The following is a 24,240-nucleotide window of genomic DNA, read 5'->3' as shown; positions in this document are numbered from 1 at the left end:
GACTCACAGAACAGCCCAAAGCATGTATTCTATTAGAGAGAAGTTCCCTGAAGATGGGCTCCATCATGAGTCCGAAAGCTCGGAAGAGTAAATCTCTGGTCCCGTTGACCAACCTAAATTTGATCTCACATCATTATCCTGGGACATGGATATTTGCCTTCATCCATGAGATAAACCATTCCATGTTGGGAATATTCTGTTGAACAAGACGAAGTAGATAGGTAGTTTTCTATTATTTGACATTTCTGTCCTGTAGAAGCAATATGCTTATTTCTATTTTTTTGGACAGTTAGTTCCTGATTAATTTTTAGTATAATAAATAGCCATATAAATGTGAATTTTAGATCCATGATACAACAAAATATAAGGCAAGTAATTATCTGAAGTTTATTAAGGTTGTCATAGAAGTAAAAATGATGGGGTGTGCAGCAAATGGAAGCCAGACTTATGCCGTTCAGAGGAAGTCAACAGATTATGCCGTTGCTAAAAATAATTATATAAGCATTTCATATAAGTTGAGTTTCTTGAATTTCTTTCCTGCAGATAAAATTATTGGCAGAATGGATATTTCTAACACTTTAGGTCTGGAATCCAGTTTGAATCCTGTTGAGAGAAGCAGTCTGGTCAGTATCAGCCACTCATTTGAAAGTTGTTTGTATGTGCTTCAGATGATCATGTTTTGTCCAATTGTAACAATATAAAAGACAAAAAACCAGACTAACAAACAAATTCACTAATGCTTTTCTAGGTAATCAAGATAATAGCTACATTGCCAATGACTCATGGATCAAAATCCTAAAACTATTTAGTTCCTAATGTAATCTGAATGAAGGAAAGAAAGAAAAAAACTTCCTTGTATTGTAAAAAAATGAACCTTTTTGAGTTCAGGTAGTCCTCAAGTTACAATCGTAATGGAGACTGCCTACTATGGTCGCAGGCGGAGACAGCCATTAAGAAAAATGGCCTTACAACAATCCCCAGCCCTTTCTCTCTCTGATGCAGCTATTAAATGAACTTACGGAATGTTAAGTGGAGCACAAGGTGCCTTGGGGAGGGAGAGACCCTAGGAGGTCTAATGCAGGCCCAGGCTTGCCTGTCCTGAGATTTTCCCACCACCTGAAGCACCCTGTGCTCTGTTTCTCACCCCTTGCAGTCCTTCAGCTTCCTTTCCACCCAGCGACCTAGAAGACAGCAGACCAGCTGGTGTTTGCAAGACAGCCTCATGGCAAATTCATGTTATTCTGCAACATCTGCTATTCTTGCAATACTGTAGAGGGCTCCATTTAAAAGGCTGCCATCTACAGGTTCGCGGGAATAACAACTGCTTTGCCACAAGGCTGGCTCAGTAAGAAAGCTGATCCTGTGTCTCAGAAACTGCAAAAAGAAAAGAAAAGTAAATTGGGTGCTGCTGGAACCTGGAGCAGGCCAAGACCTGCAAGTCCCTAGGTTGGAAGGCAACTGGAGGCTTCCAAACTCTAAATGACCTGATCTCCCCTTGCTTTTGTGGTGGGAAGGAAGCTAGGAAACTTGCATGCTTCAGCCAATTTGCCTGTGCTATAGTTGGTTTGATCTCCCCTGAGTGGATCAATGGCTACAGGCACCCGGTGGGGCAGGATAGGTGAGTGGGTAGGTACTGCAGCATCCCTATGGTTAGTTCTAAGGGCAAATGACTTCAGGGGTGCTGCAGTGTCCATAACTTTTTTTTTTTTTTTGAAACTTTGAAACTGAATCATAAGTAGTTTTGGGGGGGAGTTAATTTTGAACAGCTGCTAAGCAACCAGCCATAAGTTGAGGACTACCTGTAGTTGTGAAGCATGTCAAACTCTAAACAGAATGTTTTAAATTTGGAACATTTCTTTTCTAACTGAAGCCAAAATGCTCAGGTTACACGATAAAGACTTCAATTTCTTACTCGGAACGAGTCATTTTTTTGAAAATTAATGAAATATTTTGCACACCCTAGAGACTAACAACCAATTTTCATTGATGCTAACCTGCAAAAAAAAGCTTAGATCACAGTAACTCTGTTAGTTATTTATTTTCTTTAATGGTTCTCAAACTTTTTTCCTTCCTATATTTGTTTTAGAGAATATCTTTTTTTTAACAAATAATAATCCTTTGGCTTGTTTGGTACAGCAGCAAGTCATAGTTAAACGAAAAAGAGGAAGACCTCGCAAATATCCTGTTGAAATAGCAGCAGTGCAGAGTAAGTGTGATAACATCCCTTTCTAAAAAATAGACATCAGTGTTTCACTGAATTCAGGAATTTTATTCTTTCATTCCAGGTCAGGATTCAGCATTGGACACAGTCATGAGAAATGTAAGCATTTGGTGGGGTGTTTCGTCTGCATGCAGAGATTGAGGGAGTATTGTCTTTCTATGGAATTTATTTGTATATTGTTTGTTTGGTAAAACAAACATTGGCAGGATCAAGAAGACAATTGCACTCAGTATAATATCAATACTGACCCCACTTTTAGAACACCCTTTCTCTGAGAAGGTCCTGACCCTCCTGACCTTCTGAAAACCTTGAAAAACTTACTTTTTCCAGATGTCATGTGGTAGTGTGTAGCTGGAACCCAAGAAAATTGTTTTTTCAAAGTGAGCGGAGTATTGTTTTTGGAAACACTGGAAGTTTTTGTGCTGTTTTTTTATGCTTCTTATCATTCCTGTTTGTAAGCTGTCTAAGGCTATGGTATATTAAGTGGGTGGCTATATAATTTTTTAAAAAATATGATTCTTTTAAACATGATTCTTTCAACCCCAAAACTTAATTTGTTTTCTCTTGTACAATGGCCTTCACCATTTATTTATTATATTTATATGCTACACATTTTTCAAGGTTATAAAATATCTACGGTAACAATCAAAAACAACATTAAAAACAATCATCAATAAAAAATGAACCCAACCCCAAATAGTAACTATTAGCCGTGGTGGTGCAGTGGTTAGAATGCAACATTGCAGGCTAACTCTGCCAACTGCCAGTTGTTCAGTCCTGACCGGCTCAAGGTTGACTCAGCCTTCCATCCTTCCAAGGTCCGTAAAATGGGGACCCAAATTGTTGGGGGCAATATGCTGACTCTATAAACTGCTTAGAGAGGCCTTTAAAGCACTATGAACCAGTATATGAGTCTAACTGCTGTTGCTATTTAAAAAAAGATGTGTCAACTAATGCATCTCAGCATTCAAAGCATGCTTTTCTCCTGGGCTAGATGGAAAAGCCAGAACCAACTTGTAATCCTGAAACCCAGCAGGGAAGAAGTAAATCAAAACTCCATAAAGTAGGAATTCCAAAACTTGGGGATAGTGATTGAAAATGCCTATGTCTTAATCCCATCAGACATTATTCTCAGAAAGATGGTCCTGGAGGGAAATATTCCTGTTCAATCAGATCAGATGGGCAGGTGAATACAGGAGAAAGTTGTCCCATAGGTGACCAGGTCCGAAGCCTTGCCAAAGACCTGGGTGAAGAGCCAAGTCTTCAAACAGCAAAGTGGGGGAAGGAGGGGGGGGGCATCTGGATCATAGGAGGAACCTTGTTGCAGAGGGCAGGCACTGCTACCCAGAAGGTGTGCTTCCAGATTCTGATTTAATGTTATGTTTATGTTAGTTAATGATAGTGTTTAATTGAAGGAACCTGCAGTGTACCAATCCTGCCTGGTACAACTGGCTGAACAGTTGCTATAGGAGACAGGTGTTCCCTCAAGTAACCAGGCCCTATGCTATGTAGGCCTTTAAGTAAATAAACAATTTATAGATAAATAAAAGAATGCACTGCTTTTTTACTCAAATGTCTATACGCCAATGCACAGAGTATGAGGAATAAACAGGGAAATTTGAAATTCAAGTAAATGAGGGCGGATATGACATTGTTGCCATTACGGAAACTTGGTGGGGTGAAACCCACAAATGGAACATTTGTGCTATCTAACAAAATGAAATTCAATGGTGAAAAAATAAAGGTTCTACATTTACGCAACAAAAACAAAATGCACAGGTATATGTGGTACCTCGCTCAATAGTAGTAACTGTGAGAGGGATCTTGGAGTCCTAGTGGACAACCATTTAAATATGAGCCAGCAGTGTGCAGCAGATGCCAAAAAAGCCAATACAGTTCTAGGCTGCATAAACAGAGGGATAGAATCAAGATCACGTGAACTGTTAATACCACTTTATAATGCCTTGGTAAGGCCACACTTGGAATATTGAATCCAGTTTTGGTTGCCACAATGGAAAAAAGATGTGAAAACTCTAAAAAGTGTCCAGAGAAGAGCAACAAAGGTGATTAGGGGATTGGAGGCTAAACATATGAAGAACGGCTGCAGGAACTGGATATGTCTAGTTAAATGAAAAGGACTTGGGGTGACATGATAGCAGTGTTCCAATATCTCAGGGGCTGCCACAAAGAAGAGGAAGTCCAGCTATTCTCCAGAGCACCCGAGGGCAGGACAAGAAGCAATGAGTGGAAACTAATCAAGAGAAGCAACCTAGAACTAAGGAGAAATTTCCTGACAATTAACAGTGGAACAACTTGCCTCCAGAAGTTGTGAATGCTCCAACACTGGAGGTTTTTAAGAAGATATTGGATAACCATTTGTCTGAAGTGGTGTAGAGTTTCCTGCCTAAGCAGGGGGTTGGACTTAGAACAGTGTTGGGGAACCTTTTCAGCACCGAGTGCTGAAACGGGAGCGCGGGTGCAGGTGCCAGAAACTGGAAGAGCAGCTCTTCTGGTTTCCCATGTGCACTGGCCACCTAGTCTTCTGGTTTCTGGCGTGCATGCGCACGCAAAGACCAGCTGGCCAGTGCGCCAGAACACAGAAGAGCAGCAGGCTATGGCTTGCGTGCCCGGAGAGATGGCTCTGTGTATCACTTTTGGCACGTGTGCCATAGGTTCACCATCACAGGACTAAAAGACCTCGAAGGTCCCTTCCAACTCTGTTATTCTGTTTCTGTTTTAGGAGTGTGAAACATACTTTCTTGAATCTTTATGCAAAAGTGTGGATAACTTTATTGTGTGTGAAATAGGATGTTTTGAGAAATAATTCAAGATCAAAAAAGCCATTTTAAATTTAGAAAAGATTTTAAGAGTGCTCAGAACAGCCTGTTTGATTTTTGAAGTAGCAGTTTTACACTCTTAACTCTGAACTGCTTAAATAGAAATGTTTTGGACAACTCTTATTTTTGCATTAGCATATCATTCATACTTATCCTGAAATAACATACATAATTTTTAAATATTTTCATGCAGATGATTTTTTTAATATTTTAATTATAGTACAAACAAAAGCTGCTAAACTTAATGAAGGTATTATGAGCTGTATCTTTTTTGCACTACTTATTACTACTGTAATTAATAACTGAAATATGAACTGAGTCCACTAAAAAGCTTTGTCAGAATTACTATGGAAGTTCTTTCTTTCTTTTCTTTCTTTCTTTCTTTCTTTTATTAGATTTGTATACCGCCCTTCTCCTTTCGGACTCAGGGCGGTGAACAGCCAAAATAAAAACATTTGTACACAAAAGTTAAAATAATTTTTAGAAATAATTAAATGAAATTTGGCCTATAATTTAAAACATTTCAATTAAAAATCAGTATCAAACGTTAAAACCAACATGGAATCAGGCCAGCCCGGCTAACTGAAAAAAGTAAGTTTTTAGGGCCCGATGAAAAGTCCGGAGGTCTGGGATCACTCATATCTCTGGGGGTAGATCGTTCCAGAGGGTAGGTGCCACCACAGAGAAGGCTCTCTCCCTGGGGGTCGCCAGCCAACATTGTCTGGCTGACGGCACCCTGAGGAGCCCCTGTCTGTGGGAGCGAACTGGCCGGTGGGAGGCAATTGGTGGCAGAAGGCGGTCCCATAAGTACCCCAGCCCTAAGCCATGGAGCGCTTTAAAGGTGCTCACCAACACCTTGAAGCGCACCCGGAAGTCCACCGGAAGCCAATGCAGCTCGCGCAGGAGAAGTGTCACGTGGGAACGTCCCATCGCTCCCATAATCCCCCGCTAATCTCTACTTAGTGCTCTGAAATCAATTCACATATGTATGCCATTAAATAATGAACATCATAAAAAGAACAAACTGAAATCAAGGGCCTTGTAAGGATTTTTCCCATTTGAATAGTTACAATTCAGGTTATACATAATTTATATCAATTGCATCTGTATAGCAAGTTTCAAAAACCTGCTCCTTGATTCTTATCAAGAGATGGTCTTCCATTTGCTCCCTGTTCTGCACGCTGCCCTCTCATTCCCTTATTCTTCATCTCCTGGATCTTCTGCATTACTCCCTTCTTCCCCCTTCTTGTGAGCAATTTTTGTATTTCTGCTTCAAGAAATCTACCTTAGAATATAGGATAAGATCAGTGGTGGGATTCAGCCAGTTTGCACCGGTTCGGCAGAACCAATACCTAATTTTTGGTTGAGTTTGGCAAACTGGTTATGATACATCTGTGTTTTCCGGAACACATCTGGTTTTCATTCAACTTTAGTCTGGGGGGGGGGAACCATCCCCAAAAGTCCAAGAGAGGAGTGACGGAAACCAAACGGAAATGCGATGCCTTCGATCACATCACTCAGGCAAAAACTACCGTGTTTCCCCGAAAATAAGACAGGGTCTTTGGAAAAGACCCCATTAGGTCTTATTTTCAGGTGATGTCTTACTTTACAGCAGGGGGCGGGGCAGGGCCTGCGTATAAGGCGGCAACCTAGGGCCAAAGTGCCAGTGGAGTGCCAGAGGGTTGGGAAATGTGCTGAAGCGAGTGGGCATCCTGCCTGCAGCTCCCATGCTGGCTGCCCTTTCCAGCCAGAGTTGGAATGTTGGCGCATTTAAGTGCCGATAGATGCCGGCCTTCCCTCTGGCGGGCCTGGCCAGCTGCTGGAGAGAAATGGGCCCATTTCAGTCCCTGCCGCCCAGATGCCCTCGCTTCCCCCAAGCATTTCTTTGCTAACTTGATTTCAGTTCCGTCGCGCTTCTCCCTGTCATGTGCAGGGAAACAAAAGTTTATGGGACTAAAAAAAATCAATTCCAACTTCTCACGGAAAAAAAAATCTCGCAAAGTTGGAATTGATTGATTGAACTTTTTTCTTTGTCTCACAAACTTTTGTTTCCCTGCATACAACAGCGCGAAACATGACAGAGCTGAAAATCAGGTCAGCAAAGAAATGCTTGGGGGAAGTGTGAGCATCTGGGTGGTGGTGGGTGGGGCAAGCTTTGCAGCACGGTGCTGCAATGAGGAATGAGAAAGGGAGTGGCCGCCACAAGGGGAGGAGGAGGAGCAGGCAGAAGAAAGAGGGAAAATGGCCTCCTCCTTCCCTCGCACCAGCCACTCCATTTCTCCATAGCAGGGCAGGTCCCAGGATCCACTTTGACAGCAGGGAGGTTTGGGAGATAGTCAATCACCATTCGTGGCGTGGCTGCCAACCAATTACTGTGCCACCTCTCAGGAGGGCAGCGCCAACTGCCAATGCAGCTGCAGGTAAGGCGCAATCCCGTCCACCAGACCAGCCGAGTAGTGCCAAAAACAGCAGTCAAAACTTCCAGGAGCTGCAGGGATCGACACGAGCACTTTGCAGTCAATCCTTCTGCTTGAAGTTTTGACTGTTGGGCAGGATGTCTCCCGACAGAAGCTTCTTCCCCACTTCCCTTCCAGAGCAAATTGCCTTTGCAGAATCAAGCCCTGGAAGATTGTGGGAAAGGAGTGTTTAGAAGCAAAGCAAGCCTCTCCCTGTAACGAGAATTGCAGGCAACGCTGTTTGTAAGGAATCAATGAGACTTTCTCAGAATGGCAGGAGCTGCAGTTCCCATCACCTTCAGGAAGCCTAGGCGATGGAAATCTTAAGCCAGGCCTCTCGCAGCTGAAGCAATCCTGCTCGCCCAGGATCAGGTTGGCCATCACAGGAGGCTCATCCCACGTGCGGTGGATCTAGAGGACAGGGAGGGGTCACGCCTCCCATGACGGCCAACCTGACCCTGGGTGAGACGGATTGGTTCAGCTGCGAGGAGCCTGGCCTAAGGTTTCCATCGCCCAGGCTTCCTGAAGATGATGGGAACTGCAGCCCACTGCAACTGAAGACTTTAGCTGAGCCACAAAGTTGAACACACCAGTAAAGCAGTGGTATCCCACAAGCAAGGAAGCATTATGAGCTTTGAGGTAGTGAGTGTCTGTATTTCCACGGCTCATGCACAGAATTCATGCCGTGTCTTCCCATTGGTGTTCAAGGAGGCTAATCGTGGTAAATACAAGTCATTTCTTTGAAAAATAAAGGGACGGATTACAATATTGATGATGAATGTAAATGAAAAGGCAGTTTCCAAAGCCTCCCCCACCAAGTGAAATCTGAGTCACCTCCCAGAGTGGGACGTCTCAGGATGCCCAGCCTTCTTTCCTGCTCTTCCGCAGAGGAAGAAAAAGCTGGTAAAGCCTGCAGAGCAGTGCAGGCCACCTCCAGAGGCTGCTTCAGGGTGAGGGTGAGAGAGAGAGAAGGTTGAGGCTCCAGCCAGTCCCCACTCCCACCCACCAGATTCCCCGATCCAAGGCAGGGATAGAAAAGAGCAGCCTCTCCTTGCCTCCGTCCCTGGTTCTCTTCACATTCAAGCCACCTCGCAGACCTTCAGGGCCTAACCCTTTCGGTATATCGTGTTTTTATACTTAAAATAGTCATTAGGGCAGAGAACCGGTTTTTAAATTATTTCAGGGGTGTCAAACTCAATTTCATTGAGGGCCGCATCAGAGTTGTGTTTGACCTGGGGGGTATGGCGAGGGTGGGCATAGCCACCTTGACATCACAGAAGTCGGCACCTGTGGTGCCCGAGCGCTCTGCCAGAGAAAATGGGCTCCCAAACTCTGTTTTTGGCTGGGACGGCCTCCTGCAACCCTCTGCCAGCAAAAATGGAACTCAGTTTTCACTGGCAGAGGCACTGTGGGCCGCTCCTTCACTGTTTCCAGGGTGGCCCTCGGGCCATATCTAAGCACTCCATGGGCTAGATCCGACCTGCAGGCTTTGAGTTTGACACCCCTGAATTATTTGAATCCCACCACTGGATTATCCCTATTGCAATAGCACTTAGACTTCACAGTGCTTTACAGTCCTCTCTAAGCGGTTTACAGAGTCAGCATATTGCCCCCAACAATCTGGATTTTACTGACTTTGGAAGGCTGGAAGGCTGAGTCAACCTTGAGCTGCTCAGAATCGAACTCCTGGAGTGAGCAGTGAGTTAATCCTGCAGTACTGCATTCTAACTGTGCCACCATGGCTATGCAGTGTAATTTGCCAGCTTCCTGCCACTTAATCTTTGTCTCTACGCTTTACTGTACTGCATTTTGTTTCATATACAGGTAATGCTCAAGTTACGACAGTTCATGTAGCAACCATTCGATGTTACGACATAACACCCTTCCAAGTATTTACAACAATTTACAACATAGTCCCGAAGTTATGAATGTTACAGTAGTCGTTCACACTCATGAACGATTGCAGAGGCACTGCAACATTCACCCTGCCTATTCCCCCCATCCTGGGCTGGGTCTCCACAGTCACTGGGCCTGTGGAGATTCACTTACCTTGCAGTGATCTAGCGAGCTGTCAGTTCCTTTGCCTATTTCAGTGCATTCGCGGAGAACAGAGGCCTAAAGTAGTGCGAGATCACGGCGCCAAGAAGCTTCCCATCTTGGCGCAATAAGAGTTTGCAAGCCGATGGGAGGCTAGAAAACAACATGATTTTGCTGGCCTAATGTATCATCAGCTTGCAAATGCTTTTTGCACCAAGACTGTAAGCAAGCAAAGAAACCGTGGCAGAGAGGCTGGAGAGGAGACAGCTTGCTAGATCTTCACCAGGTAAGTGACCTGGCATGGCAGGATGGGGGAGAGCAATTGTGGGGAGCCCAGGGGAGGGAGCTTGAGGTATCTCAGTGGTTTGGGTGAGGCCCTGAGTGGTCTGAAGCAAGTAGCCTGTTCCATCACTAGAACCCTGCCCACCCATGGCCTTCCCCACCCTGAGATACCTCATTTGAACTTAATGATGTGCACATTCAATTAGTGAATGCGTGGGCAAAAGCAGGGAGTGATCACATTCATTTTATGTGATTCACTGCAATGAATCCTTGAGTTACAAATGTAATGGGCAGGCTCCATTACATTCGTAACTTGAGTATTACCTATATGAAACTATCAAAAATGTCAACATTGATTGTAGCTTTTAATATTCTGACCAATGAGCTGTTCTGTTTATGTTTTACAGTATATTCTAAAATGTAAGCTATGACAAAAACATATTTAAAAGTGTATGTGTGTGTATTTATGATACTGATAAACTCACTATAAGATCATGATCAACTATGGATAGACGTTTCTTTGAAAAACCCAGCTTTATTCATGGGTTCAGTTGTAAAAAGTATTGCATATTATATTACTTTGGGCCTACACTAATTGTAGTAGATGGGCTACTTTTCAGTGTTTAAATAACCTCTGAGAGGACAGGATATCATGAATTTGTTTAAATATAAAGAAAAGTTTGAAAGAGCATTTGAATGCATTTAATATGCATTATTTTTCTACTGAGAATACTGCTGTTTTTGTTCTTAATTAGGTACTGCAGTCTTCAGGCACTAGTAGTAGACCAGTGATAATACCAGAAGGTAATGATTCAAACATCTGTTCTTAACATGAAAAATAAATGGGATGAAATGCAACAGGCTTTCTTTCTTTCTTTTAAATAAAGACTTGCTACTCCATCAGTTTGGCTGTCATATTTACAAAGTTTTCTTGTCCAGAGATCCAGGGTAGTTGTAACATGTATGCAGTCCCTTTCTCAAACTTGGTAAAATCATTTGGCCTAATAAATTGATATCTGTCAGCAGGGCACAGCTAGGGAACCTAATGGCATAGCTTTCTTCCATACTACCCCAGGGATCTCACAGTTTGGCCTAATTAATTGATTCAATTTCTGAACTAGCAGAATGTATAACTCCTAGTACTGTATAGTAGTAAATAGAAGAGTGCAGAATTCAATAATAAAATAATTAAAACTTTGAACTTCCATAAAATCAAAAAGACCCAATAAAAGATTAGTGAAATATAATTGACTCCCACCTACTCCTCTTTCCTGGAACGCACATTTCCAAGAGGACAGCCTTCCCACCCCTGTCCAGCCATATGTCAGGTTAGCTTGTTTTATCTTGTTATGGAGGGAGCTGACGTTTACCAGCAGTGGCACCAGCATTTATTCTTTTCATTTGATAACTGGCTCTTAAAGTTAACGTCCAGCCTCATAGAATTATATACAATTCTAATTTTCAAGGAGAATTAAGTCATTCCATTTTACTATTGTCTATCATCCCTGTCACAGTATACATTTGCATTTAGTGCATTGTAGTAAGTTTAGGAGGAACAGTATGCAAGGAAAGACATTTTTAGTTAAATGACTAAGTAACATTTTTTGGCTAATTTTAACATCTTGATAAAAGTACATTCTTAATTATTTTTTTCTTTTTACAGCCAATGATTTTTTGAACAATAGAAGCAATGTAAGTTGAAGAATTTTTAATTCATTCTGTTTTCCAATCCAAATCTAAAATATCTTTACAGGATTATAAGACCTTTTGGTTGTAGTGGAACTGGATTGTTGTTTTGTTTTGTTTTTACATCCAATTATTAGGAAACTGAAAAAGAGAAGAGCAACGTGGTTATGCGGTTAAGAGGAAGAAAATCGAAACAGGCTTGTCTTTCATCAGAAGAAACAGGTAGACAGAACCTCCTCTCCTTCTCTTAACTTTTTATTTTGTTTAAGTTGTCTGTTAACTTGTAAAGGGATCAGCTTTATTCCCTGGGGAAAAATCATTGGGCTGAAGCTAAAGTAAATATTATAGAAATATGTGCAAATCTCTGTAATTTTATGTCAGGATTAGTACAGCCCAGCTGCTTGGGTTCCGGTTGAGTTCCCTCTGAATTTTGTCTGTGAAAGAAAAAAGTAAACTATCACAAATGTGTTTAAAGAGATTTAAACAAGTATGAATTAAAACATAAAGGGATGGAAAATTATATTTTCCATTTACAAGTTCCTGTAAGAGTATTCTATATGGAATACTCTTTCTTTAAAAAAATTTTTTTTAAATCTATCTTTTTCTGAGACTTGAGTGGATCTTTGATACTGTCATTAAAATTTGCAGGAACAAACACATCTGAGTCATCTAAAAAACGTCAGAAGGTCATATCGGTCTCTGAAGAAAGCGTTAAGGGCCAGGATGAAATCAAGGAGAAAGGAAACAATGGTGAAACAGATGGAGATGAGATGCATTCAGGAGCCACAACTAGGTCAGCGTCAAGATTAGAAGCAGAAAGGTAATGCCAGCTGTGACAAGACTTGGCAAATGATTCACTGGGACTCTCCAGTGGTGCATGGAGGGATGTTATGAAAATTGAGTAAAAAGACACTTAAGGCTGTCTTTTTCTGCAGTCACTGCTGTATTTGTCTCAAATCCAGTGAATTTCCCAACTGATAATGAAGGATTTCTGGCTACTGTTACCATATGAATAAGGGTATACTTATTAAAGTTAAAATGGCAATCACAACTAAGTGATTGAAGTAGTTGAAGCATCAGTCTTTTTTATATATGTCACATATATAAAAAAGCACAGCTGTGGTCTCCCATCTTTCTTAAAAATCTGAATTTCATCGGAACTGAAGATACTGCTAATTATACCCCTGAATATTACACTTCCTCTCTATTATCAATATTCTGAAGTCTTGACTCCACCAAAATCTTGGCTCCACAATCAGCCTGGAAATCGGATAGGAAGCGATACAGAAGAACTTTTGCAATCAAGAAAACCTATTGATGCATAACTAGGTGCATTGTCCATGAAAGAACCTTAAGATTCCCGACCAACTTAACTGACAACTTTGTCATCCAAAAAATAGAGGGCTTGCTATTCTAGTCCTAATTCTTATTTAACAGTGAAAAGGATTTTTCGAAATGACGATCAGAGCATTAGTGTTTCCTATATTATTAACACACTCTGATGCTAAGGTGTTCTACCCCCCTTCCCCACTTGAAAAGAAATCTGTTCCAAATACAAAACACAAGCAAAGGAGAGGGGTTTCAGTTTCAGTTTTACTTTCACAGCAGCTAGCAGCTTTACTACACAACAGTTGAGTTAAGCCACAGCCATGCTCCTTCCTGTCTCCTTCTTGCTCACACAGCAAATACCGTTTCACTTTCCAAACACCTTTCTGATGCTAAAAAGTTCTACTCCTCCTCCCGGCCAGAAAAGAAATCTGTTCTAAATGCAAAACACAAGCAGAGGAGAGAAGTTTCAGTTTTACTTTCACAGCAGCAAACGGGATAGGATAGGGGAGGCTTCTATGAGGCAAGGCTGAGGGAGAGAAGGGAATAGGATAGGGGAGGCTTCTGTGGGGCCAGGCTGAGGGAGAGAAGGGGAGAGGAGAGGCCTATCGTAACTACTCATTAATTTTCAAGCTGTAAGTGTCGATTTATCAAGCCCAATCACATAGTTTTGTAGCGGAGCATGGGTATTCAGCTAGTTCAATATAATGCAACACAAATAATAGAACATAAGCAAACCAGTGTCTTAGACTTTAAAAGAGCTGATTTTAACAAACTTAATGTCAGGGTTCCAAGTAACACCCCCAACGAAAGAAGACTCCGAGGCTAAAATTTCCTCAAAGCTACATTTTATTAGAGATATTGGCACATCTGGGAAAACCTGAATCTTTATTTTATTTTTTATTTTATTTTATTTCCAATTTATATACCGCCCTTCTCCCTGAGGACTCAGGGCGGTGTACAGCCAGAATTAAGAACATGAAATACAAATATTAAAAAAACAATTAAAATATATATAAATTTGGCCCAAAAATTAAAAATCACAAACCAATTAAAACATTTAAAAATTTCTTCTTAAGCCAGCCCGGCTTGCTGGAAAAAATGGGTTTTAAGGGCACGGCGGAAGGCACTGAGGTCTTGGATTCTCCTTATCTCTGGGGGCAACTGATTCCAGAGGGTAGGTGCCCCCACAGAGAAGGCCCTCTCCCTGGGGGTCACCAGCCTACATTGTTTGGCTGATGGCACCCTGAGGAGGCCCTCTCAGGGTGCAACTGGCCGCAACTGGCGAATCAGGCGAACCTGACAAAAGGTCCACCTGGTTACAGCCGTCAGATGTTCCTCCAAGGACAGCTGCATATCCAGGAGGACTCCCAGATTGTGAGCCCTCTCAGTGGGGGCCAAAGACTCGCCCCCAATAGTCAGTGATGGAGTCAACTGACTATATCGGGATGCCGGGAACCACAGCCACTCAGTCTTGGAAGGGTTGAGCTTGAGCCTGTTCCTCCCCATCCAGATCCGCACAGCCTCCAGGCACTGGGACATCACTTCAAGGGCATCGTTGGGGTGGCCTGGGGTGGAGATGTACAGCTGGGTGTCATCAGCGTACTGATGGTATCACACCCCGAAGCCACGGATGATCTCGCCCAGCGGCTTCACATAAAAGTTGAACAGAAGGGGCGAGAGGACTAATCCCTGCGGCACTCCACAGATGAGAGGCCTCGAGGTCGACCTCTGCCCCCCTGCCAACACAAACTGCGACCGGTCGGAGAGAAAGGAGGAGAACCACCGCAACACGGTGCCTCCCACCCCCAACTCTTCCAGCCGGTGCAGCATGATACCATGGTCGATGGTATCAAAAGCCGCTGAGAGATCTAACAGGACCAGAACAGAGGAGCAACCCCTGTCCCGAGCCCTCCAGAGATCATCAACCAACGCGACCAATGCCGTTTCCATGCTGTGCCCAGACCTGAAACCAGACTGGAACGGATCTAGATAAGATGTTTCCTCCAGGAATTGTGGAAACTGTCGCGCGACCACACTCTCAACAACCTTCGCCATGAAGCGAAGGTTAGAGACAGGACGGTAGTTGGCCAATATTGCCGGATCCAGGGACGGCTTCTTGAGGAGAGGCCTCATCACCACCTCTTTCAAGGCAGCGGGGAAGTAACCCTCACTCAACAAAGCGTTGATAACACCCTGGAGCCAGCCTCGTGTAACCTCCCGGGAAGCCAGTACCAACCAGGAGGGACACGGGTCCAGTAAACATGTGGCCGCACTAAGTCTCCCCAAAATCCTGTCCACATCATCGGGAGTCACAGCATCAAACTCCTCCCAGGTAACATTCTCAAGACTATTCCTCGTCACCCTGCCTTGATCTACCCAGTCAGAGTCCAAATCCCCCCGGATCTGAGCGATTTTGTCATACAGGTATTGTCCGAAATCCTCTGCCCTGCCTTCTAAGGGATCCTCCCGCACTCCCGGATGGAGCAGGGAGCGGGTCACCCTAAACAGGGCGGCCAGACGATTCCCTGATGATGCAATAGAGGCGGAAAAGTAATTAAACTTTGCCGTCTTTATCGCCATTAGGTAGGCCTTAATATGCGACCTTACCAATGTTCGATCAGATTCAGCGAGACTGGCCCTCCAACCGCTCTCCAGGCGTCTTTTCCGGTGCTTCATTTCCCTCAGCTCCTCAGTAAACCAAGGAGCCGCCCAGGATTGGCACCGAGTCAGAGGCCGCAAAGGCACGACTTGGTCCAAGGCCCCACCAGCCGCCCGATCCCAGGCGGCTACCAGGTCCTCGGCCGAGTCATGTGCTAGATCCTCAGGAAATGGCCCAAGCTCCATCTGGAACCTATTAGGATCCATCAGGCGCCTGGGGCGGATCCATCTAATTGGGTCTGCCTCCCTGCGGCGAGGGGTAGCGGTTCGAAGATCCAGGCGAAGGAGTGAGTGGTCAGTCCATGACAAGGGTTCCATGTCTATATCCCCTATAACAAGACCACTCAACCACTGGCCAGAGACAAAAATCAAGTCCAGAGTGTGACCTCCCCTGTGAGTAGGGCCATGAACTAACTGGGTCAGGTCCATGGCCGTCAGGGAAGCCATGAACTCCCGAGCCACCTCAGACGTTTCACCAACGGATGGCAAGTTGAAATCACCCATGACTAAAAGCCTGGGTGTGTCTACTGCCACCGTGGCTATCACGTCGAGTAGCTCAGGTAGGGCTGTTGCCACACGGCAGGGAGCCAGGTACGTAAGCAAGAAGCCCATCTGAACCCCACGGCCCCACCTCACAAGGAGGGACTCACATCCGGCTATATGAGGCACAGTTGTCTCCCTCGGACCCAGATCATCGTTAATAATAACCGCCACCCCCCCCGCCCCTCCTCTGGACCCTCGGCTGATGGAATGCTCTGAAGCCTGGTGGGCACATTTCAACCAGAGGGACACCGCCCTCCGGGCCCAACCAGGTCTCCGTAATACCCGCCAGGTCCGCTCCTCCCTCTTGTATAAGATCGTGAATGAGGGGGGCCTTGTTTACCACGGACCTGGCGTTGCATAGCATCAGCCGAAGGCCCAGATCCTGAGTATCTAAGCTACCTAGTATCCGAGCGGAGCCTTGGGGACCGGGGCAAGCAATTGCTCTCAGACAGCAAGTGCGAGCCCCCAGCACATGATATGGTCCCCTGCTCCCACCATATCTGCCCCATATTTGAAAGCTTCCAGGTTTTCTCTACCCAAAAGAAAGTCCAAGTTCCTTCCCCTGCACCCACATGTCCATCACATGGTCCAATCAATGCACTGTCCCAACTGGAGATGCCTTCCAGTCACACCCACTCCAGGTGCAGGCAGAATGTCCTTGACTCCCAGAGAAAAAAATGTTATTATGACTAGATACCTCTACAACTCCATACCATCCCCCCTCCCAGTTTCCCACAGCACTAAGTGTGGCAGCCCTGAAGATCCAAAGAAAAAGATGGCCTCCAGGGCTGACACTTAAATAGAGCTTGGGAAGGATTCCATGGATGAAAATCTTAAAGGGGAAAACAACTCAAGAAGCTTGGAAAACTCTGAAAAATATTAATATAAAAGCCAGTCCAATTCAATACTGCTGAAAAAGAATAACAAGAAATCCAAGAAGAAACCAGCGTGGTTATAAAAAGAACTCTGATAAACTGAAAGACAAATAGGATAAATACAAAAAATGGAAAGAGGAACACATAGCTAAAGTTCAGAATGAAGTAAGACTTGCAATAAATGTCAGAAATTATTTTTTAAAAAGTTTCAACATATAAAAAACAAGAAAAAAAGTCAAGGAAACAATCGGTCCACTAACGAGAAGCGAGGCAAGGAAGAAACAGGCAGTAGAGAGAAAACAGAGCTGCTTAATTCATTCTTTGCACCTGACTTCATGCAAAAAGATAATACAGCCTAACCTACCAAAACCATAATCGTAAAAAACAGATTAGGAATACCAATTAAAATAAGCAAGAAAATGAGGTAAGAGAATACCTATCCGCTCTACACGAGTTCAGATTACTAGTACCTGATTCATTTATATCCCAGATTTCTGAAGGAACTGGTAGATTTCAGAACTATTGAACCATATCTTTCAAAGATCCTGGAGCACCAGGGAACTACCAGAGGACTAGAAAAGAGCTGATGGTGGTTCCCATCTTCAAAAAGGGAGAAAAAACAGTCCAGGAAACTACAGGCCAATAAATTTGACATCAATACCTGGGAAGATCCTGGAAAAGATAAGCAACAGATCTGGGAACATCTAGTAGCAAGCAAAGTTATAATCAAAAACCAACATGGGTTTGTCAAAAACAGATCATTCCAAACCAATCTTATTTCACTCTTTGACAAAGTGACTAAATCAATGGACCAGCAAAATACAGTGGACATAGTATACTTGGATTTAGTAAGGCATTTGACTATTAGACTATGACCTACTTTTTTGGTAAAATAAAGAAATGTGGGATAGACAGCATCATCACCAGATGGATTTGTAACAAACCGCACTCAACATGTAGTCCTTAATGGAACTACATCTACACGGAGGGAAGTAAGCAATGGGGTACCCCAAGGTTGTATTTTAGGCCCAGTACTCTTCAACATCTTCATAAACTATTTCAATGAGGGAATAGAAGGGGAACTCATCAAATTTGCAAACAACACTAAACTGGCAAGAATAGCCAACACCCCAGAAGATAGGCTCAAGAATCAGATAGATCTCGACAGATTTGAACACTGGGCCCTATCTAACAAAATGAAATTCAAAGTAGAGGAAAGTAAGGTTTTATATTTAATGCAAGAAAAATAAAGGTATAGATTAGGTGAAACCTGGCTCAATTGCAGTATCTGATCCTAGTGGACAGTCACTTAAATATGAGCCAGCAATGTGCAGCAACAGCCAAAAATGCCAATGCAGTCTTAGGTTGCATTAACAGAGATAGAATCAAGATCACATGAAGTATTAGTACTTTATAAAGTCTTAATAACACTACACTTAGAATATTACATCCAGTTTTGGTCACCATATTATAAAAAAGATGTTGAGACTCTGGAAATAGTGCAGAAAAGAGCAACAAAGATGATTAGGGGGCTGGAGGCTAAAACATGAATAACAGTTGCAGGAATTGGGTATGTCTAGTCTAGTGAAAAGAAGGACTGGGGTGACATGATAGCAGTGTTCCAATATTTGGGGGGCAGCCACAAAGAAGAGGGAATCAGTCTATTCTTCAAAGCACCAGAAGGCAAGACAGGGAACAATGGATGGAAACTAATCAAGGAGAGAAGCAACCTAGAACTAAGGAGCAATTTTCTAACAGTGAGAACAATTAATCAGTGGAACGGCTTGCCTGCAGAAGTTATGGGTACTCTATCACTGGAGACTTTTTTAAAAAAATGATTTATTTGTGGTTTTTTCTTTAACATATATGAGTACTTAGTGAACAGTACATTGTCTGGGTCAATTTAGCTTATACAGAGTACTAATAATAATACTGTTTAGGTATATATAATAATAATTTTTCAACTTCTAAGATTTACATATACATTGTAGTTATAATGTATTATATTTTGTAACAGTATACATATTAATGTTTTCCCCATTTCTACTTTCTACCTCTTTTTTCTAACCCCTAATACAACAATTCTCACATTAAAAAGTATGTATCTATCATCTCTTACCCTTTATTATTTAAGGATACATGGTAGTAGTCTTTCAATTTCTAACATTTACATATACATAAGTTTTTTTTTTTTAAATGTTTTATTGTAAGAAATTATAATAATACAATTTTATCCATCCGGTTACATAGTATGGAAAAAGAAATAAATACAAATTGTACATATTATACATAAGTAGGTAATCTTTGCAAACCAGTTACATGGTAAAAAACAAACAAACAAAAAAAATGTGTTCACATATCATTTTTAGTGCATGTATATATGATAATCTTTAACGATAAATTAATAAATACATAAGTTATGTCTTTTGCTTACCCATGTAACCTTTCCTTGCCTTATTATATTTCCTACCATCCACAGTACATCTTCTTTTACTATTTCATTTTTCTATTTCTTGTACTTGCTCTGGTCTCTTTCCTTTTTATTTCAATTTCCTCTTCTCTAACCACCCATACCACTTATCCCATACGCTGTAATAATCCGAGTCTTCTCTGTCATTAATTTCTAATGTTAATTTATTCATCTCGGCACATTCCATTATTTTGCCGATTACTTGTCCCTTAGTTGGTATATTTTTCTCTTTCCATTGTTGAGCGAAAGCGATTCTTGCTGCTGTTATTATATGCACTGCCAAGTATTTCTTCTTTTTTGCCATTTCCATCTTAAGGATTCCCAGGAGAAGTGTTTTAGGGTCTAATTCAAAGGTTTCACCTATTATTTCTGAAAGCCAATTGCAAATCATCTTCCAATATTTTTTTGCTTGAGAGCAGGTCCACCAGCAGTGGTAAAAGGTACCTTGCTGGTGTCCACACTTCCAACACTTTGGGTTTGAGTTAGGGTAAATCTTGGCAATCCTAGCTGGTGCTAGGTGCCACCTATAAATCATCTTATACTGGTTCTCCTTATAAGTAGTTGCCTTGGTAAGTTTTATATTGTTGTTCCATATTTGATCCCATTCTTCCAGATTTATGTTTTTCCCAATGTTTTTGGCCCATGCTAGCATTGGGCCTTTAACCACTTCTTCCATCAGGTCATATTCTACTAAATAGTTATATATTTTAGCTAATAATTTATTATCTGTACCCATCCAAATTTTATCAAAATCTTTGCTTCCCATTTCTATACCGTATTGTTCTTTATCTTTTTTGTATCTTGATTTTATCTGTGCGTATGTCCACCATTCAACAAAAGTGCCCTGTTCTTTTAATTGTTCTAATGTTTTGAGGTTCCCTGCCTCATCTAGGATTTCTTTATATTTTACAGTTTTACCATGGTCCAGGACATTTGGGTAAATTATCGCCTCCATGGTTGAAAGCCAGCTGGGAATTTTAGTGTAGTGTTTTCGTCTTATTTTTTCCCACGTTGACTTCAATATGTCCCTCAATTTATGTTTGTTGAAATGTGTTTTGGTTTTTTTCCCGGTTTCCCATAAATAGGCATGCCAACCCATCTGGAGATCATGCCCTTCTAGCGTTAGAATTCTTTTATTCACTAACGTCGCCCATTCTTTTAACCAAACAAGAATTGCTGCTTTGTGATATGTTTCCCATATTGGTAATCCAAGCCCTCCTCTATTTTTTTTATCTTGTAAACTCCTAATTGCTATTCTTGGTTTTTTTCCTCCCCAAATAAACTTCCTAATAGTAGTATTAAGTTCACTAAAAAATTTTTTATCAAATTTAATTGGCGCTGTTTGGAACAGGTACAACAATTTGGGTAAAATGCTCATTTTAATTGTCGCTATCCTCCCAAGGAAGGAAATTTGTAACTTCCCCCACTTCTCTAAATCTTGTTTTATACTTTTTACCAAGGGGACATAATTGTCCTCTTTGAGGGCCAGGTACTTTGTTGAGATCCATACTCCCAAATATTTAACTTTTTTCACAATTTGGATTCCCATAGATTCCTCCAGGGCTTCTTTCTGGTTTTTCGTCATATTTTTGGTGAGCATTTTGGTTTTAGATTTATTTAATTTGAGTCCTGCTACTTCTCCATATTTATCGAGTGTTTCCAATATTTGTATGCCTGTTTCCACCGGTTCTTCCATAATTAGGACAACGTCGTCCGCAAACGCTTGAACTTTATATGTTTCCTTCCTGATTTTAAGCCCTTTGATTTGATCACTCTCTCTAATCTTCTTCAATAACACTTCTAATGCCAATATGTACAAAAGTGGTGACATTGGGCATCCCTGTCTTACTCCTTTGCTGATCTGAAATGTTTTGGTAAGCTCACCGTTTACTAAAATATTGGCCTTTTGCTTCTCATAAATCGTATTTATTGTATTTGTAAAATTTTGTCCAAATCCCATTATGTTCAGTTGTTGCTTTATAAACTCCCAGTTCAAATTGTCGAAAGCCTTCTGTGCGTCTAAAAAGACTAATGCCACCTCTTTTTCCGGGTGTTCCTCATAATATTCTATCACATCCAGAATCGTCCTTGTGTTATTCCTAATTTGCCTCCCTGGGAGGAATCCATTCTGATCGCTATGTATTATCTTATTGAGAATTCTTTTTAATCTTTCCGCTAATATATTCATGTATATTTTATAATCAGTATTGAGAAGTGAAATTGGCCTATAATTCTGTATCAATTTGGTATCCGATCCTTCTTTTGGTAAAAGTGTAATATAGGCCTCTCTCCAAGATTCTGGTATTTTGTTTTTCATTAAGGCCTCATTAAAAATTTGGAGCATTCTTGGGAGTAGAATGTCTTCTAGTTCTAAATTTTTGTATAATTCCCCTGGGAATCCATCCGGGCCCGGAGATTTGTTCTTTTTCAATTTGGCAATTGCAGTCTTTAACTCTGTTAATGTGATCTCTTTGTTCAACATCTCTTTTTCCTCCTCTCCAATCTGTGGCATTCCCTGCTCCAATAAATATTGTTTTACTTTCTCTTTGGGTATATCTTCTTCTTTATATAAAGACGCATAGAATTCGCGTGCTATTTCCAATTTTTCTTCTTCTTTAGTTGTGACATGGCCTTCGGTGTCTTCTAGTTGGAGAATAATTCCTTTCTCTCTCTCTTTTTTGATTCTGTAGGATAACCACCTTCCTGGCTTGTTGGCATTCTCGAAGTAATATTGTTTTGTTCTCTTAATATTATATGCTAGTTTTTCTTGGTCTATTATATTTAATTTATGACGAATGTTCATCCAGTTTTCTTTTGTTGTTTCATTGTCAGGGTTTTGTTGCGCCTCTTTCTCTGCCTTTGCCAGTTCTTCTAGCAATATTCTTTGAGTTTCTCTCCTCTCTTTATTTCTGTATGCTCCGTATGATATCATTAGGCCTCTTAAATAGGCCTTCATCGTATCCCAAATTATCCCCCGGTCCATTGGTTCTTTTTCATTTTCTTCAAAAAAGATTTCTAACTCCCTCTTGACTTTATCAATATTTTTTTTATCTCGCAAAAATTGTGTATTCATTCTCCATCTTGTGTTTTTTCTCTTATATCTACTTTTCCATCTGATTTCCAGTGGATTGTGGTCTGCCCAGGTATTGGGTAAGATTTCCGCTGACGCAAAGTCCATGCCCAAGTTCCTGCTTACCCACATCATGTCTACTCTAGACCATGATTTATTGGGGTTAGAATAAAAGGTGTATTGTCTCTTATTGGGGTGTAGTGTTCGCCAGATATCTACAAGGTTTAATTCATCCACTAAGTCGAAGAAAGTTTTTGGTAAATTTTTCCTTATTTTCTTTTGACCTCTGGGTCTTTTGTGATCTTTGTACGCATCTGCCACTCCGTTGAAATCCCCAATGATGCAGATATTGTTGTTATCCAATCCCCTTATTATTTCTCTTGTTTTGTTATAAAACTCTTTCAAATTTTTGTTTGGGGCATAGATCGCTGCTATTAATATTGCCGAATTGCTTCTCTCAATTTCAACAATTAGTAATCTACCTTTGGGATCTGCATATTTCAATTCTGTCTTCATCTCTTTTCTAATATATAGTGCCACCCCTCTCTTTTTCTTCATGGCTAAAGAGGTATAAAGATTCCCCAATTTTTTATGTTCCAAATATTTTATGTGTTCTTGTTTAATGTGTACCTCCTGAAGACAGACTATGTCTGCATTTTGTATAACTAATTTATTAAAGAAGGTTTTTCTTTTTCTATGATCGTTAAGTCCATTTACATTAATCGATAGGATTTTCCAATCATCCATCCTTGTTGCCTTGTATTGATTTACTTAAATTTGAGGTTTGTATTAGCTCGAACTGCTCTTTGAGGTCTTTGTTTCTTCCCTGCTTCGCTCCTTTCTTTCTCTTCCTTTTCTTTCTCCTCCGTGCTCTCTTTCCCAGTCGGGACCTCTTCTTGGGATCTTCTTTGGGTGAGTTTTTCTTCTGTAGTAGCAGCTTCCAGTTCCTCTTTGCTACTTTGTTCGTCTTCTGACCCTCTCAGTTGGTCAAGGAATTCTTGAGCCTCCACCAGACTATTTATTTTAATTCTCCTCCCTTGCCAGGTAATCAGCATACCCTCCGGCAAGGTCCATCTAAAAAGTATATTCCTTTTATTCAGCTGTGTGGCCAGGAATCTGTAGTCTCTTCGTTGTTCTCTCACCCTCCTCGGCACTTGCTTCAGAACAATCACCTCCTTTTCCTTATAATTAATCAGTTCTTCTTTTACCATTTTATAAAAGATATCCTTAACTTTCTTTCGTGCGAACCTTATATGTACCTCTCTGGGTAGTTTGTTCCGTCTAGCGTAATTCGTCTGTACTCTGTACACCTCGTCCAATTCTTTTATTATGTCATTTGGATCCTGTTGGAGCACCTCCGCTATTAATTCCGCCATTACTTGTCCTAAATTTTCGTCCTTGTCTTCTGTAACGTTTTGGAAATGCAGATAGAAAGAGGCCTTGTCCATTTCCAACTGCGTAATCGATTCCTCCAGATCCCTATTCTGGGCCATTAATTTTTGATCTACTGTCTCTAAATCTTTCTCTTGTTGTTCCACCTTAGATTCTATTTTTTGTATTCTCTGTTCGTTCTTTAGAATGGCTTGTTGTATGTCACCCATTTTCTGGTCAATGCCTTGTATGTCTGTTTTCATTTCCTGATGATTATTAGACATTTTCTCTTGCATTAAGAGCATTGTCTCTTGAATCATTGCTAATGATGCCTGCATCGCTTGCATTGTTGGGATCACTGATGTTTTCTCAATTTTTGGTAGCCCTTCCATCGATTTTTGGGTT

The 24,240-nt window shown here is 41.5% G+C and overlaps 1 protein-coding gene across 3 annotated transcripts in view; it reads left to right on the top strand.

Moving 5' to 3' along the window:
* Positions 1 to 24,240, top strand: part of BOD1L1 (biorientation of chromosomes in cell division 1 like 1) — a 139,946-nt gene that overhangs the window by 106,171 nt on the left and 9,535 nt on the right. For 2 of the 3 annotated variants that reach the window (XM_070948415.1, XM_070948417.1), the window contains 7 exons: positions 544 to 623; positions 2,137 to 2,206; positions 2,286 to 2,320; positions 10,589 to 10,637; positions 11,497 to 11,525; positions 11,657 to 11,741; positions 12,168 to 12,339. In XM_070948415.1, coding sequence (XP_070804516.1) covers positions 544 to 623; positions 2,137 to 2,206; positions 2,286 to 2,320; positions 10,589 to 10,637; positions 11,497 to 11,525; positions 11,657 to 11,741; positions 12,168 to 12,339 — 520 coding nt within the window. The remainder of the gene's footprint in view (positions 1 to 543; positions 624 to 2,136; positions 2,207 to 2,285; positions 2,321 to 10,588; positions 10,638 to 11,496; positions 11,526 to 11,656; positions 11,742 to 12,167; positions 12,340 to 24,240) is intronic. The other variant, XM_070948416.1, reaches the window with a different exon arrangement.

This window comes from Pituophis catenifer, unplaced genomic scaffold (assembly GCF_029215685.1).
Source record: "Pituophis catenifer annectens isolate HBS135680 unplaced genomic scaffold, rPitCat1.0.hap2 SCAF_8, whole genome shotgun sequence".
NCBI classification, from domain to species: domain Eukaryota; kingdom Metazoa; phylum Chordata; class Lepidosauria; order Squamata; family Colubridae; genus Pituophis; species Pituophis catenifer.
Note: the sequence above shows the minus strand (reverse complement) of the source record. Positions and strands in the feature narration are given on the sequence as shown.